The 18,801-nt window shown below is 44.5% G+C and overlaps 1 protein-coding gene across 1 annotated transcript in view; it reads right to left on the bottom strand.

Annotated features, from left to right (window-relative positions):
- The window catches only part of ABCA4 (ATP binding cassette subfamily A member 4), a 130,669-nt gene that overhangs the window by 32,317 nt on the left and 79,551 nt on the right, over nt 1-18,801 (bottom strand). The window contains exons 24-32 of the mRNA XM_029947198.1: nt 18,066-18,150; nt 14,833-15,038; nt 14,423-14,471; nt 10,244-10,491; nt 7,844-7,968; nt 7,302-7,400; nt 6,296-6,482; nt 1,922-2,016; nt 422-454 (exon numbers count right to left, since the gene is read on the bottom strand). Of these exons, the coding sequence (XP_029803058.1) occupies nt 422-454; nt 1,922-2,016; nt 6,296-6,482; nt 7,302-7,400; nt 7,844-7,968; nt 10,244-10,491; nt 14,423-14,471; nt 14,833-15,038; nt 18,066-18,150 (1,127 nt within the window). The remainder of the gene's footprint in view (nt 1-421; nt 455-1,921; nt 2,017-6,295; nt 6,483-7,301; nt 7,401-7,843; nt 7,969-10,243; nt 10,492-14,422; nt 14,472-14,832; nt 15,039-18,065; nt 18,151-18,801) is intronic.

Here is an 18,801-nt window from a genome sequence, read left to right as displayed (position 1 = left end):
TCATCTGAGCCTCCAAATGTCCCAGAAACAGGGTGAGTCCCTGTTTCTGGGACATTTGGGGCAGACTCCCCAGGGCTTGAAGGGGAGGGGCCAAAAAGTGGCAGGGCTCAGGTTAGGTCCTCTCACTGCAGTCTTCTTCACTGTTATCCTTGTGAAGTTTTAGAACCCCCTCCGAGTGAGAATGCTCTGGAACTCCTCCTCAGGATACACCACCTCCCATATAGATCCTCCGAGATCTACTGCTGAGCACCTTCTGGGTTTAGGGAATCATAGCCACACATGCTTCAGGATGTGTCTTGTGAATTCCTGAGTACATACAGAACAGCCCACATGGCTTTGAGGTGTGGGTTTTTTTTTTATGTGCAATTATTTTAGATGGATCAATCTGAGATATTAATTTCTTACAAAAACGGTTTCTTACCTCTGTTCATTGACCCAGAATTTGCTCTTTAAGCTGAAAGCCAAAACAAATCATAGGATGAATACCGTTAAGTAAGGCAGTAGTGTTAACTTTCCTTTCTAAACACTCACTGGGGCGGCTCAGCCTTCCAGGGCAGTTTTGCATTTCCTGATATCCAAAAATGTGGAAGCCCCCCCCAGCCCCTGGGCCGGACTCATATACACAGGCGGAGGAAGGACAGTACTTTGCCACTGGCTGTCCAAGTCACATCCTGCATGCTAGGCCCTCTGAGTGGCCCTGTGGTCAGGTCATTTGTCAGACCATCTGGACCCAGGAAATATGGCAACCACTATACCAGTAGAGAGAGAAGGCTGCTGCCCTCCCATCTCCCATCCTCCATAAATAAGACTTATAATTACCTGCACACTTGGGAAAAGTTCTGATTAGTCCAAGCCCAAAGTTACAAGACTGACTACCAGCCAATCAGGGGTAAAATTATAAGACAAGAAATGAGCAGATTCAGGTTCAGGCCCAGAAACTATCATGGTCATTAAGCATAAAATCCCAAATTCCATATTGCAAAAATTTGTTGCTGAGAATAAAGTTTGTAATGGTTGTTGTTTATTGCAGTATTGAATCCATTCTATGCACTCTGCTCTTAATTTTTGTGCTTGGATGGCCTTTCCATTTCGCTAACTGCCGGCTTGGCACTGCCCTCTCAGCAGCAGCTCTCACCGCCAGCAGTGTGTTCTAGTTAACGGAGCCCATTTATCCCTTGTTCAGGGTTTGGTAGAGGAAGCAAATGAACGCACTACTAATATCAGTATGTTTTAAGGCCCCAGAGCACACAGGGACCAGCTTAGGGTTTCCTTTGACCCTCGTTCTAGAGCCTGCTCTTGTGGAGCTCTGCTATCAGGGGCTGCTGGAAGGAGGCACCCCCATTGCAGGGGGGAGCCTGATAAGAACAGAAGAGCTTGCTGGCATACTAAGGCGGCGGAGCTGTTCACTTGCAGCTCACGTGTGACCAGGTGCAGTTAACCTGGCCAACCTGTGGGCTTGCTCACATGCTGCCATCCCACTGCCTTGTCCTTATGTTGGTCTGATTTCTTCCTTTCATCTCCTTGCTCCTTACTTTCCCTCTTGCTTCACTCCTTTCCTCTACTTTTACTTCTCTACTCTCCCTCTAAATGTGGTCTCTCTTTCCTAACTAGTTAGAACAGGAGGCTGCATCACTGGATAAACTCTATGCTTCCTTATGTTACTTTTAATGGTGCACGGGTTACACTTTAAGACTGCTTGGCCTAAGTAAAACAAACAAAAAAACAAAATTAATCCTAAATTCCATTTTACTTGTATATGTCTCAATTGTTTCTTCAGTTGGATGAGGCCCTCAAATCAGGGAAAAGAAAATTTTCTGCTGCCCTGATAAGTGATACATTGCAAGAATAAATTATCTTCTGTCTCCAGTTAATATTTTCTATGGGAAGCCAGGAGAAAAAGTATGAAAGAATCTCTTCTTACCTGCTTCGTATAAGAACAGGATATGTTTTTACCAAGAAGTCGGAGATGTTCCTGTTTGTAAGGTCTTGTAGAATTTCAGTGCTGTGCTGCATTCTCTGAGGCAGTGAGACATCCGTGTTAATAACCTTGGAATCTGAGGCTTATTGTTCTCCAAAAATTATTTATGGACTCAGCTGCTGGGAAAATACTAAATAAAACCCTGGCAAGTGCCTAGTTCCCACAATTAAGAGTGGGAGTCATCCTTGATCCCTCTCTTTTCTCCAGTCCATTTTCAAGACAGAATAGCTCCCACTCCAGAACAGGTGTCTACTGGATCCCCAGTCCTCCAGTTCCAGGCTATCACCCTCAGCCAAGCCTCCCCTCAGAACTCACCTGGACCTCAACACAAACTTCCAGATTGGACTCTCTCATTCCACCCTGGCCTTCCGAATCCATTTTCTACCCAGCAGCCAGACTGAGCTCTAAAAATATAAGTCAAAATACCCCACTCCATGCTTTCCATACTCCAAACCCCTAGGGTCCTCGGAGGATCACTCCCAGGGCTGCCATGGCCTCACGATCCAGCCCTGACCTGCCCTCTGAGGCCCTCTGCCTCCACTCGCCTTGCTCCTCACCCTCCCTACCTATCTTTCCTGCTTCCCCGGCGCACACTCCTCATTCCTGAGGTCGCTTTGCATCGGGCAGTGCCTTCTGCCTGCTTTGCTCTGCCTGGACAACCTTACGTGGCTAGCTCATCCTCATTCAAGTATCAGCCTACATTTTTCTCCTCAGAGAAGTATTTTCTATTTCTATTCATTCTCGATCATAACCTACTGCTGTATTATCTTCACATCTGCATTCTCTGCCTGAAATTTTTCTCTTCTATTGATCTGCTTGTTTTTGTTACCTCCCTGTAAGATAAAAATCCTATACGAGCAGGGGCTTTCTCTGTGGCATCCCCAGCACTCAGAATAGTACCTGGAATGTAGCTGAAACAATAAATCTGTGACACGAATGAAAGAAGTCAAACAGTGCCTTACAATTTACAGATTGTAGTAATATATTTCAAAATACATCTAGAACTGGAGCTTATTTTGACTGTAGAGGATTCAAAAAGCTCATGAATTTGGCCACCAGGTGGCAATATTCCTTTACATTTGGGTCTACATAGTGTTCAGTTTCTAGTCAATCAGGATCCTGGGGTGTCAGGGGCACTGCCCAGATGTAGCTAAGGGTATTTTTGGTGGCATTAAAAACACATCACATATACCATCACATACCTTTCTTTTTATTTTTATACACTTTCTTTCCCATTTTACTCCCTTCAATTCACTTTCTTCACTTGGTTCCTTGAATGCTAGGAGAACTAGCATCTACTGACCACTTACTGTGTGCCAGGCATTGCACAGGCATTGCTCTATATACACTGTCTCCCTTAATCCTTATACTCTTATGAAAGAGAAATTGTTGCTCTAATTTACAACCAGAGAAACTGAGGTCCAGAAAGCGCAGCTAACTTGCACCAGGTTACAGAACTGGTAGTTGGTTGGTCTAGGATCTGAATCTACAGCTGTCTGTCTCCACAGCCCTGCTATGTTCACTCTCTCACCCTGCATTCTCACCAAGGGGACCAAGCTACCCTGGTAGAATCTGGGCTGGAACAATCGCTGGTGCCTGGTAATTTGTGATTTTTTTTTTACATTCTGCCAAATAAAATACTCCTACAACTTGATCTCTGTACATTCTAGAAGTCAGGGATGGAGCACTTCCATCTCAGAACCTACCACCATTCAAAGAATGTTAGGGCAGCAAGGGACCCAGGATGCATCACCATCCTGTTTTCCTGATGTGCACAATTTACTACCTCTGAGTGAAGCCCATTCCCTTTGGCCTTATTCCAGGCTGAATAGGAGAGTGTGTTTGAATGAGCAGGGTGAGTGGATATAAATGTGTGTATATGTGTGACACCTCCTGTGCAAATGCCTGAGATTCAATTTTGTTCCCAAGAGAAGCATTAATGATAGTGAAGAAATGCAGGGCTGACAAAAAAAGAATCACAGGAACTGGCTCGTCTTTTTCCAAGACTCCTGCTATGGTGGTCTGTTAAATCCCACCCTGCCCAGGTACCAAGGACTAACTACTGGAAAAAAGTTCCTAAGCTAGGCGAGCAGCTTAAAGGTAGGATTCCTCAGGAAATGAAACCTCACACAGCTATGCTTGGTCTTCTTTCCCTGTCTTCCCAGCCAAGGACTTGAAATCCAGTGTCTTAGCCTCAATGTCCTGACGCTGGATGTACCTGAGTGGAAACAGGTGTAGGGTCCCTCAGTAATCCTAACAGAATTAAAACTTTCTCTTAGGGTACAGAGAATTGGGGCAAGCTCCCTGATTCCCTCCTCCAGAATCTCTATGATGCTACAGTGGCTGAGCTGTGATTCAAAGGGAAAACATATTGCTTGAGAAATATAAAGGTATATGCTTTTAGCATATAACAAAAGAGAAAGGTGGATGCTCACAACAGAACCGTTGATAAGCCGACGCTGTGACTGATGCTATGGCCATGGCAACATACTTTTATCTTGGTTACCCAAGGCCACCCCAAATAAAGGCGATAGTTCCCAGACTGCTGGGAACCATGGTAACATACTTTTATCTTGTAGGCCATGGTAACATACTTTTATCTTGGTTACCCAAGGCCACCCCAAATAAAGGTGATAGTTCCCAGACTGACTTTATGTTCAGTTGTGGCTAATCATGTACAAGAGAACGTGCAGTGTGGTAGCTTCTGGTAATCTTTCTTAAAAGATGGTGTATTTGCACACTGCCCTCTCTTCACATCACTTCTTCTATTCTGATGCCAGAGAAGTAGGTTCTGCCGTCTTGACCAGGGAGGCTGAGGTGCGTTTACAATGTTTACAACAGAGCAGCAACAAAACACAATGTCAAGGACCACCTGCATAAACGTTCCATGAGAAAGAAACAAAGTGCCTCTTATTTTATCCTATTTTAAGGTTGTCATCAATTGAGATGAGTCTAATTCTTTAAAAATTTTTTTTAATGCTTATTTATTTCTGAGAGAGAGAGAGACAGACAGAGACAGAGACAGAGAGAGTGTGTGTGAACAGAGGAGGGGCAGAGAGAGAGAGGATGGAATAGAATCTGAAGTAGGATCCAGGCTCTGAGCTGTCAGCACAGAGCCCAACTCAGGGCTTGAACTCACAGACCATGAAATCATGACCTGAGCTGAAGTTGGACACTCAACTGACTGAGCCACCCCAGTGCCCCTAGAGTTGAGCCTAATTCTAAGCAATACAGTTTCTTTACCCACAATATTTCATTGAAGTCTCATAATAATGCTATGAAATGGGGAGTTCCCTTTAATATATAAGTGAGGAAATTAAGGCTCAGAAAGGCCGAGTAACCACCCAGGGCTCTCTGATGCCAACACCAGTGCTCGTACCAGTACGATACACTATGATTCTCAGGGAATTGTTAGTTACTGGCAAGTCATTAGAGAGGGTCACACAGGGCCCAGTTCTGTGCAAGTCAGCTGGGGCGCTTGTTAGCAACTGAACACAGAGTGAGACTCCTCTGGCCCCTTTCACGGTCTCTGAAACTCCTGGGAAGGGCTCACTGTGACACATTAAGGGATTCAGAACTCCCAAGAGAGGATGCTACTCAGAGAAAAGCATAGGTGGCTGTGTGTGTGTGTGCATATGCATGCATGTGTACGCATGTTAGTTACACAGCACATGGCAAACTTCTTAACTAGGTTGTTAACAAGAGTGCAAATACATATGCATTTGAATGGACACTATGACATTGCTTATAATGGAAAAAACTGAAACTCACATGTTCAATCAGAGGTTAAATAAAATAGATGGAAACAGAGGGATAGTATGCAGGCATTAAAAACAATGATGTAAGTGGATATTACTGACATGAACATACGTTCATGATAGATTTTTAGGTGAAAATAGCAGGTTTTGAAACAGCATTTTGATCAGGTTATAATCCTGTTTGGATGGATAAAAAGCAAATGTTATTGGCTATCTCCAATTATAAGATGATTTTTTTCTTCTGACTTAATGGTATTTTCTAATCTTTTTGTAATGAGCATACATGACTTGTATATTTTTTCAATGCTTAAAGTTTTTTTTACTAGATTGAAGAGGCAGTGCTTGGTGGAAAATGAAGCTACTGGATACTTTTCTAGTCAGCTGGATGGAGTCCTTTGGTATCCCTCCGAAAGGACCCTGGGACTCCCCTGGCTCTTCACTCAGCTGTCATTTTGAACTGTTAGTTGGCTAGAAACTCAGGAGGCACAATGTATTTTCTCTAATCCCTGCTGTTGTAGGCAGACTCGGGGCCCCTGTTTCCTGTGGAGGGTCAAGGTACCTGAGGGGGCGGGAGCCCCCCTGCGCCCTCCGGGCACTCAGGGAGCATGGTGAGCTTCTCTCTGGTGCTGCACCTGCAGGAAGGCGAGGGGTTGTCTGGTGTCCATTTCTGCTTCTGGAACAGGTGGGTGATGTTCAGAGACACGGGAGGAGTCTTCCAGGGGGTTGAATTGCCACAGGGGTACTCCCTCATGGAAGGCAAGAAAATATTTCACAAGCAGCTCCAGTTGATAAAAAAAAATCCCTAAAAATGAGAGATAATGCCCAACCCTCTCCTTAGCCTTCCCTGTTTCTCATAAGACCCATGCATTTTCTTCTATTCTTGGGAGGTTAGTTTCTGCTCAAAAAAATTCAAGACTAGAATCTTGTTGATTGACTAGGTGTGGGGCTGGGTGATAATTATCTACTTTGTGGACTGTTTTATCTCCTTTCTTCCTTCTGGCACCTCTAGCTGTTGAGAAACAGAACAAATAAAAGAGGAGTTTGAAATTAGTCTATTTTGGCCCTTACCTATAGCTCTGAAAAATACTGAATAAGAGAAGCAGTTAAAATTATATTTATATTGTAGGATTCTTGGTGGATTTCAATTGCCCTCTATAACTCCCTTCTCTATACTTAGAGCAATAATTGAAAGTTGGCCATTCATGTAATTAATGCCATTCTAAGTCCAACTAAACAATAGCACATCCTCCATCTCCCTCCTTTCTCTGTTCAGATTCCTTTCAAGTAACTGTGAAGCATATGTCAGCTAAGTATGGAACTTTCTACATTGAGAATTATAGAAATTCAGAACTGCCCAGTGATGCAGGGGTTTAAGAGGTGGTGACACCCTTGCACAGGGGTGTTGAAGGAGAGGCTGGGGGATGGTGAGGGGTACAGAAGCACCCATGTAACAGAGGGCTGCACTGAGGTGGAGCTTCTGCCAAGCCGCCATCCCGGGACCCCACCATCAGTGTCCTGCTCCCTGGGGGCAGCTGGCAATGGTAGGACAGGGGTCAGGGACTTACGGAAGCCACTCTTCCTTCAGGCAGCGGTTGCCAAAGCCTGGCTTGTTCAGGAGGACGTCTGCAAGTGCTGCAAGTTGCTCACTGCCCTGCTGGTCCAAACTAGACAGGGACAAAGGGACAAAGCAGCCAACAAGCAACTTGACAAGTGTTTACTGAATAGCTGCTACATACCGGGCACACACACAAGCCACGGAATGCTGCCTAGGAGTGGTCATAGGTCTCCCAAGAAGGGAGTGTGCTACTCAAACATGCCCAGTGATCTGATGACATATCATGTCTGTGCCTCAAAAAAGTGGGTTCAACCCACTCACCCAACCTTTACTTTCTCTTTCCTTACTCTTGGCAGTCCTGGTTGTTCACTTAGGATCACCATTTCCAAGTGGCAGGTACACTAACTTCCTTTTGGTGGGCAGTCCAAGGACCCCTACCATATTAGCCGCTGTCCCAGAGAGTGAAAAGGTGAAGGTCCCACCAAGCAGTCTGACCTGGGAGCCCACAACCTATGGGAGTGAATGATGACCTTTAGGGATGAGTCTATGCACCTGAAGAAAGTGTACTGTTGCCCATACATCCAGGGGTGAAGGATCAAAGCAGGATATTCACCAAAGGGAGGGACGATGATGGTAAGCATCAGAGCCAAAAACACGAAAGTGGCTGGGAGCACAATCTGTCAGAAAATAAACATGGCAACGTGGGCTGTGGTATGTTAAAAACACCCCCCCCACACACACACAAACACACATACACACTGATTGTTTTAAACATCCTGCAGCGTCATAACTGGGCCCCTGGCAAAGAAGGTCAGGCTTCTGGGGAATATTATAAGGGAAGATGTACAAAGGCAAGAATGTGTAGGAGAAAACAGAATGTTCTGGTGGCCACTTAAGAATGGCTGAGGTAGACCAATACTGAGCAACTGAAGCAGGCCAATGTTCAACCAGAGGTGAACTAGAGTTTCCATAGCTGAATAAAAAGTATAAAAAGAAAAAAAGGAGTGCCCAATCTACAGATTGAATGTGATCCCTATCAAAATAACGGCATTTTCCACAGAACTAGAATGAACAATTGTAAAATTTGTAGGGAACCACAAAAGACCCTAAACAGTCAAAGAAATTTTGAAAAAGAAAAAACAGAACTGGAGGTATCACAATTCCAGACTGCAAGTTATATTACAAACCTGTAGTAATCAAAACAATATGATACCAGCCCAAAAACAGACATACAGATCAATGAAACACAAAAGAAAACACAGAAATAAACCCACAATTATATGGTCAATTAATCTTTGACAAAGAATGAAAGAAGAATAAATGGGAAAAAGTCTCTTCAACAAATGGTATTGGGAAAACTGGACCACTTTCCTATACCATACACAAAAATAAACTCAAAATGGAGAAGAGAACTAAATTTGAAACCTGAAACCATAAAAATCCTAGAACAGAGCAGAGGCAGTAATTTCTCTGACATCAGACATAGCAATGCTTTTCTAGATATGTCTCCTGAGGCATGGAAGATAAAAGTAAAAATAAACTATTGAAACTACATCAAAATAAAAAGCTTCTGCACAGCAAAGGAAACAATCAACTAAACTAAAGGTAACCTATGGAATGAGAGAAGATATTTGCAAAGGACATAGCCTATAAAGGGTTAGCATCCAAAAAATATAAAGAAGTGATATAACTCAACTCACAAAAACCAAATAATCCAATTAAAAATAGGCAGAAGACATGAACAGACATTTCTCTAAGGAAGACATCCAGATGGCCAAAAGACACATGAAAAGATGCTCATCATCACTTACAATCAGGGAAATGCAAATCAACAAGATATCATCTCATACCAGTCATATAGTCAGAATAATTATAATAAAAACACAAGAAATAACAAGTGTTGGCAAGGATGTGGAGAAAAAGGAACCCTTTTTCTGGGGAATGCAAACTGGTGCAGCCACTGTGGAAAATAGTATGGAGGTTCCTCAGAAAGTTAAAAATCGAACTACCTTATGATCCAGTAATCACACTACTGGGTATTTATCCCAAAATACAAAAACACTAATTCAAAGGATTCATGCACCCCTATGTTTATTGCAGTACTATTTATAACTGCCAAACTATGGAAGCAGCTCAAATGTCCACCGACAGATGAACGTATAAAGAAGATGTGGTATATGTAGACAATGCAACATTACTCAGCCATAAGAAACAATGAAATCTTGCCATCTGCAATGACACAGATGGAACTAGAGAGTATTATGCTAAGTAAAATAAGTCAGCCCAAGAAAGACAAACACCATATGATTTCACTCATATGTGGAATTAAATAAACAAGACAAATGAGCAGAGGGGAAAAAAAGAGAGACAAACCAAGAAACAGACTCTTAACTACAGAGAACAGCCTGATGATTACCAAAGGCGGGGTGGGTGGTGGAGGATGAGTGAAACAGATGATGGGGACTGAGGAGGGAACTTGTCATGACGACCACTGAGGAATGTATAAAATTGGCTGAATCACTATATGATATAATATATATAACAGTGATACAAATATAACTGTAGGTTAATAATACTGGAATTAAAATTAAAAAGTTAAAAAAATAATAAAAAGAAAAAAGAGGCCAATGACTTTGATATCAAGGGTAATTGCAAAAACGAAAGAAAATATGACTTCATCGTTTGCTATAAAAATAAAAACAATCTTCATATTCACTATTACTGTATTTTCTCTGCTACGTGAGGTTAAAAACTTAGGAAGAATCATGTTACTAAGAGCCAAAATAAAGGCTGACAAGGAGCAAAGAAAGCCAACAGAACCTAAAGAGGGTGCTCACTGCTGTGGTTGAACTCATGTGCAGGAGAAAGCCAAGGAGAGGAGGGAAAGGCGGGTAGCGGCAGGCAGGCTTGGGCCACTGGCAACCACGCACAAGCAAGGGCCTAAGGGAATACCTGGGCCAGGAAGTCCTTGTGGCTGCGAGCAGTGTGGTGGAACCGCTTGACCAGCAAAGCCTGCATATGTTGCACAAGGAGCTGTGTGCCTGTGTTGAGCCGGCTGTGCGTCTCTGGCTCCGAGGAAGGTTGGCCCTCTGGGGGTGGCGCTGGCTCCGCAGAGCCGCCATTGGAGTCCAGGGGAAGCCTTCTGGCCTTCTCTCTAGGGTGTCCGACGCTGGCGTTTTCTCTTTTCTGTGGCGCGCCACCTGATTTGGAAGACTGAATTAATAATTTAGAAAAATACTCACAGGGTCTGGCTCCCACAAGCCATATTTTTTCTCATTACACTCCTTTTCCTTTCATTTAAATCAGCAAGAGGGGCACCTGGATAGCTTGGCCAGTTAAGCCTCTGACTTACGCTCAGGTCATGACTTTGCAGTTCGTGAGTCCTAGCTCCACGTGGGGCTCTGTGTTGACAGTTCAGGGCCTGCAGCCTGCTTTAGACCCTGTGTCTCCCTCTCTCTCTCTCTGCCCTTCCCCCACTCGCACTCTGTTTCTCTCTTTCTCAAAAATAAATAAAACATTAAACAAAATTTAAATCAGCAAAAAGTATCAGTCCAAGTACATCAATAAATTTTACAAATTCTATTTTTGGGGGCCCCTAGCTGGTTTATTCAGTAGAACATGCGACTCTTAAAATTCAGGGTTATGAGTTTAAGCCCCCACATTGGGTATGGAGTCTATTTAAAATAAAATACAATTCTATTTTTGAGGTGTGTGCATGACTCAGTCAGTTGAGCGTCCAACTCTTGGTATTGGTTTAGGTTGTGATCTCACAGTTGTGAGATTAAGCCCTGTGTCCGGCTCTGTGCTGAGCGTTGAGCCTAATTGGGATTCTCTTTCTCTCTGCCTCTCCCCCTTCTCAAAATAAATAAACTTTTAAAAAAATGTATTCTTTAGTGTAAATCACCTATTGACAGAATCAGCTGAAGTCCTTTAAAAATTCTCCATAGTAGCTAAAGAGAAGAGGATAGATACAAATGCATTGACAGAGAGGTCTATGTATAACGAGTAAAATAATTGAAGTTGCAGAACGATATGTGTAATAAGATCACATTTATGTTAGGGAGCACATTTATCATATACCACACAACGTATCTTATACACACATACACATGCACACATATGTAACTGCAAGCCTCTGACAGATACCCGCCAACTGTTAGAGAAGTTACCACTCCAGCAGTGGAGCTGGACAAAGGGTGGGGGCGGGGGCGCTGAGAGTGAAGAGTGATTTCAGCCTTTTTTTATTATATGAATCTTTAAACAGCAACATATAGTCATGTGTAACCTGTGGATTTAAGAGCTGGCTTGGTTCTTTCTAAATTCTTGGAGGCCACTGAGAAGTTGTGGAAAGACTAATGAACTAGGGTTAGGAGAACCGGGTTTGAGCTAAGTGACTCACCCTGTCTGAATCTGGGCTTTCTCATCTGTAAAATGAAAATGAAAACATTTCACAGGGTTGTTATGAAGATTAAATGAGCTAACACATGAGAATGTGCTTTAAAAACTATTCACTGCAAGTCACTAGTTATGTTGAAGCTATAGTTTATCATCACTGATTTAAAAACATTGTTTTAATGTTTATTTTTGAGAGGCAGGGGAGGGGCAGAGAGACAGACAGAATCTGAAGCAGGCTCCAGGTTCCCAGCTATCAGCACAGAGCCTCATGTGGGGCTCAAACTCATGAACCGCTAGATCGTTACTGAGCTGAAATCAGATGTTCTACCAACTGAGGCACCGAGGCATCCCTATCATCAATGATTAAGATTCATTTGTAGAACATGTTGTTGGACATTGGTCGCCAGCTGCTTTCTTAACCCTCCTGAAATCCCCCAGGATGAGGGCAGCTGCAAAGGGAGTTGGGTCAGCCCAGTCATCCGTTCAGCTAACACACATTGCACCTGCAATGCAGCATCCTGGCTTCTGCAGGCTCACTGACGACCTGGTGCTGAAGCCCCAGTTCTCCCCGTTTTTCCTGATCAGGGCTCAGGTCGGATGTCTGCTGTGGTTGGCCCTCCTCTGGCGGGATTCGTGCTGCCTCTCCTCATGCCTATCCCATGAGCTCTGCTCTCTGACGCCCAATCCAGACTGGAGCCCACTGTTCAGGCCAGGGCTGAGGGCGCCAGCTGAGGGTATCAGAATCATGTCTGTCCCTGGCTTTCCACTGCCCTCTAGTGGTCACTGGCTGTGAGCCCCACTTTCAGAAGTAGCACTGACCCTTTTGGTACCATGCAACTTGTTTCTCCAGTAGACAAGTTCCTTCAGATTTTGGAGACATGATCAGAAAATACCATCCTCTAAAACTGAGCCAATTAAAAACAATGTATTTAGCGATCTGGAAATGGCAGGCAGTGAGAGTGTGGAATTAAGGGTCCTAGGTTTGAGAGTTAAACCAGGGAATAAGACTCAGAAACCTGTGCGATTTTAAGGCAAGTCATCAATCTGTGTGAGCTCAGTTTCCCCCAAGTGGGGCTAATCTGTGCTTTAGCATCCTCACAAGATTATAATGACCATTGAAACAATGGATGTTATGAGCTCCCTGAAGTATAAAGGGCTAAACAAGTTTGTGTTAAAGATAATTTGTAAATGTTGAGATGAGGGTTGCTAAATCTTAATCAGAAATCACATATTGTGTTAAAACTTGGCATGTATTAACTCATTTAATTCTCTCAACAATCTTAAAAGGTGGATATTGTCATTAATCCCATCTTGTAGATAAGGAAACTGAGGTACAAAGAGGCTAAATATTTACCCAAAGCCCCTCAGTTAACAAATTATGGAGATCTGCCTTATTCTAGAAGCTACACTCTTAACCTCTACCCCTGCATGTCTCATTGGAACATCCTAGTCTATGCTCAGGCTGACCAGTCTTCTGATGTGTAATTTATTCTTCTGAGAAGACCTATTTATTAAAGAGTATTCTGTGTAGATAAAAGGCCTCAACTCTTGAATCCATCATAGCTTCTGACATAAACTTGCATATTTTCATTCTGGTCTTGGTTAATGTAAGTCTTTGCCTTTGAGTGAGAATTGTTTCTATGTCTGCAAAGCTGAAAAGAGGACCTGGGCCCTGTGGTGAGCCACTCCCACCCTCCCCCCAGGACTGCCTTCCTTCCCCACCCTGCCAGGATGCCCACCTCTTCTGGCTGCCACATGACCTACCTGGGTCCGGGAGCACATTTGGGCTGGCATATCTGACCACTGGTTAGTTCTAGGCATAGCTGATAAACAGACTTTTGGGACCACTTATGAAGCAAGATGAAAACCACATTATCTCACATTATCAGAAACTTCACGGGGAGGAAATGCCTTTGCCCAGGAAAATACTGTGATATGCTACACTGGGTAGAGAGAGGTAGCCAACCATGGGAGCCCAAGGCAGCAAAGGAGAATGGCCATTCAGCTTTGCCCATGAGCGGGAGAGAGGAAAACAAAAAGGAGAGAGAGGAGCCATATCGAGGATTTTATCGGTGTGGATGGACGCCTATAATGCTGTCGGGAGCAGCCGGTGCTGTGCACGCAGTCCCTCCTGCGTACCCATCTCCCTGCCCTCCACCTCCACTGTAAAGTGCACTCATGAATGCTCTGTGTGGCTCTGGGGCTTTAGTAGAAATCACAGAAAGAGCTAATTGGTGTCCAGGCTCATACATGTAGAAGACAGACCCCCAAATTCACACAAATTATGGTCCCCACAGTTTCAAAGTTCCATAGGGCACTAAATGAAGGCTCAGAATAATTTTCTATCTCAAAAAGAAGATCCCAGATGGCAAACTGTCATCATTATCTCTAGGGACTCTGGGGGCTGTCACTCATGCAGACAGGGGTGAATCAGGGGCCTGGTGATATGGCAGGTATAGGAGACCAGAAAGTGGGATGAGAAACTTGGGGGTGAGGAAGCTCCCAGGCCGACTTCCTTAAGGGTCCTGATTCATCTAGAGTTTTTGCACCCAGACCTAATTCCGTTTGTATTGCTTTGTCATTTAAAGGGGCCAAGAATGCAAAATGTGTATTGTTGGGGGTGGGGGTCAGATAAATACTATGGAGGAGTATTTGCCTGCTTTGTTGTTTCATGAGTTTTCCCTTAGATTTTCAATATAGAGCTTGGGGAGTATGGGGAGGGAACAAGCTGCATACCAGCAAACAGGGGGCCTGAATCAGAATCTTCTGTGACCTTCAGAAAAATCTGTCAAGAAAGAAAAAAGAGAAAATTTGGTTTAGGCATTCCATTCTCAGAAAAAAGTCTGACTCAAGCTCAACTTTGTTGGGTACTGCTTCAAAATGGCAAGAAAATACATCACAATTTATCTAAGAACACAATTTTCTAGAAACGTAAAAGTGTATGCACACAGTGACCACGACTACGTAAAACATGTTTCTGTATGGACAAAGGTATGAGGAAGTGAGCCTAAAATGAAGATAGTTGTTATGCTTGGCTGCTGAATTATGGCTTTCTGCCTTTATAAAACTTCCCCTAGTGTTAGACGTTTGCAAAGAGCCACCTTTCCTGCTACCTGACAGGAACCAGCTAGAATCTCTGCCCTTACCTCTTCTAGGGGAGTATCAGAAATTCCAAAGCTGCTGAGCCCCAGGTCGGCCAGTGTCTCCTCGAGCTCTCTGAAAAGGCTGGCATATGCTCTCTGCTTGAAATTCTTATTTGGAAGAAGGAAGATAAGTTCTTGACCAATGCATTCCACCAGCTTTGCCTCTGGAACATGGTGCTGGACCATATCTGTCAGCTCATTCACATCCCCTAGGACAGGAAAAGAGACTGCTAGCAACTCTGTTTTCCAGAACCCGGGAGGCTATGAGCTTGCTTACATCCCCTTTCTTCCCATTTGGGGAAGGGGCACTTCATTCCTCAGTCATGACCCTCGCATAGGACCGAAGCTTCAGCCCATCCGGTTTTAGCCTAGTTGGCCCAGTGAAGGGCCCTGAGAGGGAGAAGGAGATGTAAGCAAAAGCACTCCCCACTAACTAGCTGGGCAAGCTTGGGGGGTCATGTGACACCCCCTCCCAGTTTTCTTTTTTCAAATGGTCTGTCCCTTATAAGCTACGTAACATCAGGCAGGTCATACCCTAGGTTTTTCATCTGTGCAAGGAGGAAAATCATGGCAGTCACCCACTTTACTGTTATTTATGAGGACTGGGTGAGTTCATGTACATAAAACACTTAGAATGGTGTACCTGGTGCCAAGGTAAGCATCAGCTGCTTTTGTTATCAGGAATATCACGGCTAGTAAGAAAGCTCTTATCATTGTTATTGTTCATTCTTATTCGCCACAAGCCTGAAGGTTAAGTCAAAGCTGCTTTCACCATCCGGGTCCGGCCCAAGCTACAGGTGACTTATGTAAGATGCACACCTGGAACTGGCGAGCAAGCCGGGTGAGAACTCTTCCCCTAAATCTCACAACCATGCCTGCTCTAACTTTTTGAAGAAATGCACCATTTCACTTAGGACTGCACCTGCCTCCTCAAATGAATAAACAAACAAACAAACAAACAAACCATAAAGCCTTCATCTCAGGAAATGCAGAAAGGGATCAAGAAGCTGTGGAGTCAGGCTGGGGCTGAGGGGAAGTGTGGCGTCACAACATGGGGCATGAGGACGTGTCCAGGGACAAGTATTTCCCTGACACTCTCATACAGTCAGAACTGAATTTTATGCAGGAGCATGTATATTACTTGAACATCAAAAATCTAATTAAAAAGATTTAAAGCATGTATGTGAAGAGACAGTTCCCTATTATCTTGAGAAGGAGGTCAAGGGGAGAGAGATTGTAGGGACTCAGAACCCAGCTCTCGTGCACTTTTTTAAAATTTTAAAACATTTTTTGTTCTTTTATATCTTTATTTTTATTTTTGAGAGAGAGAGAAAAACAGAGACTGAGTGGGGGGAGGAATAGAGAGAGAGGGAGACACAGACTCTGAAGCAGACTCCAGGCTTTGAGCTAGCTGTCAGCACAGAGCCCGATGTGGGGCTTGAACCTACAGACTGTGAGATCATGACCTGGGCTGAAGCCGGATACTCAACTGACTGAGCCACCCAGGCGCCCCTCTTATGCACTTCTGAAAGCAGACCTCTCAGTGAGGGTCACCCAGTAGGTTCTTTGCTTTCTTTGTTCTAAAAATGACTCATGTGGAAGGATTTTATGGCTTTCAACCCATGTCCTTCTGGCTACCTGGACTGGAAGTCTTGATTTATGTCAAATTCGTAAAGTAGACTCAATTGTCTTTAGCTCTAGGATGACTTCACACAAGGGCTGGAGGGCTCCTTGTGTGAGGAAGCAGCTTTGCCCTAACAGCTCTCCAGGGGTCATGTTCATTGTTCTCTGAGGAAGGAAATCAAGCCCGAAGCTGCTGGATTCCCAGGAATTGTGTCTTAGTCATCTGTGTCCGCCTTCCAGAGGCAGTCCTGGAGGGCAGCAGGGCTCACAGAGCCTGGCAGAGAGAGGCAGGCGGTGAGTGTGTGCGGCGCTCAGCTGCGGGTCCTCCTTCAAGGGGCTAACCAGGGAACGGAATGGTCTTCCTCCTCAGCCTTGGGGCACAACAGCTTACTGCGCTTCCTACCATTCACAGCATCCCTCTTCTAGTCAAAGAAAATAAATGTTAATTTAGAAATAAAGGAATATAAAAACATTACTCCAGCCAGAAGTCCCTGTTTCCAGCTTGATTTTGTGTGCCACTGCACTGGTTTATTAAAACCTATCAATGTCTTGACCAAGATTCCTCCTGGGAGAAGCTTCAGAAAGCAGGGAGAGACCCACAGCAGGCAGGTGAGGGCAAGCACCGAGCTAGCATCTGAAAGGATGTGTTCATGTTCACTGCAGTCCTGTCAGCGCACAGTGGGCGAGAGAGGGAATGTGAGGCAAACCTGGACATTTCCCCTCAACTTTCAAGCACGGAATATAAATAGTGTCTAGTTTTCCTGTTTTATCAGATTTCAGTCAGTAAATTCCTCAGATTTAGAAAAAAATTGTGCTAAAAAGAAAAAGTTTTTTCTTTGATAAGCAGATTCCCCTACTCCCACCTGTCATTAGCGTGGGTCAGTATACAGGATGAATTTTGCCCCCTCTTAGGGATATGGGGTGTGTGGGATTCCATTTGCAAAGACACCCCAGAAGGTGGATGGAAGTGGGCCTTCATGGAGAAGAGCGAGAGATGCTGGCAAAACGCTGGCTCCTCCAGGTCAGATCCTGTGAGGTGAGTGCTTACCGTGAGAGCCTCCCTCCCGCCTCTCCCTGCAGGTGGAGTGCCCCTGGTGAGTGTTCATGAGTCCTAACTCAATGGAACTGCCAGGAAGCTGGGACACCGAGAGGAAGGTCTGGAGTGTGACAGCGATGTGTGACTCGGCATCCAGTCCATGCAATCTGACTCTCTGGAACAGTTCACTATGAGACTGTGTGTCACCATGCCCTCACCAAAGGGCCCTACCTGGCACCTAGAGAAGCCCTCCTCAGACACTAAGTAATGCCACTGCAGCCAGGGCAGGAGGACCCAGGAAGGGAGGCTTAACACGGGTCAGGGCAAGGAGTGAACAAAGACTGTATTTCTCATTTAAGGGAGGAGACCCTTAGGCCCAAGACTTTTCAAGTTCCTCTGAGAATGGAGGAGAAGGGAGGCCAAAGGAAAAGATGAGCAAGTGCATGAGCATGGGCTTGAGAAGTACACAGAGTGTTCTCTTTACTTCCATTAAAACCTATGACAACAGGACATACCCAACAGCACCAAGAGAGGATCGCCAGACAAGAACCAAGATACAGCCTGCCCCGCTCCTTACCATCCAAGACTTGTTCCAGATTTCTCTCATCTATGTGGGCTGGACACCCGGTAGAGAAACCCTGAGATGCACAGCTGCAGGTCTCCTACAACAGACAGGGTGCAGTCACTTGAATGGTAACATCTTCCTGATGTTGACTGCTGTCACCACCATGCCTCATTTGTTTCTGGCCACCACAGTGATCAACAGACTTCTTTTGGTCACCATTTGAATGTACTGCTTAGTGTGAGTGTTCTGAGGGTGTGGTTATTTGATTTTATCCTGGTCAGTGTGTGACTTAGGCACAGAGAGTGGTAGAGCCTCAAAGGACACCTTTGGCTTGTCATTGTAATATGACAGCTGTAGGTCTGCCTGTGTGAGACGCTGTGCTCCTCCCTCCCCATGGATGCACGCTGGACCATGGAAACTCACCTAGTACAGGAAAGCCTAGAGGCAGCGACATAGGAAATGCTACAGAATGATAATCGGAACAACTCAAATGTGAGCAGTGACTATTCACAAGGAGTCCAGAGCGCATTCATGATGCTTTATCTCATTTATCTTCACCCCATCCCTGACAAGCAGAAGCAGCAATAACCAGTTTCATTTTCTGCATGCAAAGAAACCAATGATGATGAGGAATTAAGGAATTTACCTAGGATGACCCAGTTTGTCCACCTTGCTACCCAGACCTGAACCTCATCTCCCGATATGTGGAAGGGGTCTCTGCTAATTGGTATTGTTTGGCTTCATCATT

The sequence above is a fragment of the Suricata suricatta genome, chromosome 8, assembly GCF_006229205.1.
Source record: "Suricata suricatta isolate VVHF042 chromosome 8, meerkat_22Aug2017_6uvM2_HiC, whole genome shotgun sequence".
Lineage (NCBI taxonomy): Eukaryota > Metazoa > Chordata > Mammalia > Carnivora > Herpestidae > Suricata > Suricata suricatta.
This window is presented reverse-complemented; position numbering and strand designations above follow the sequence as displayed.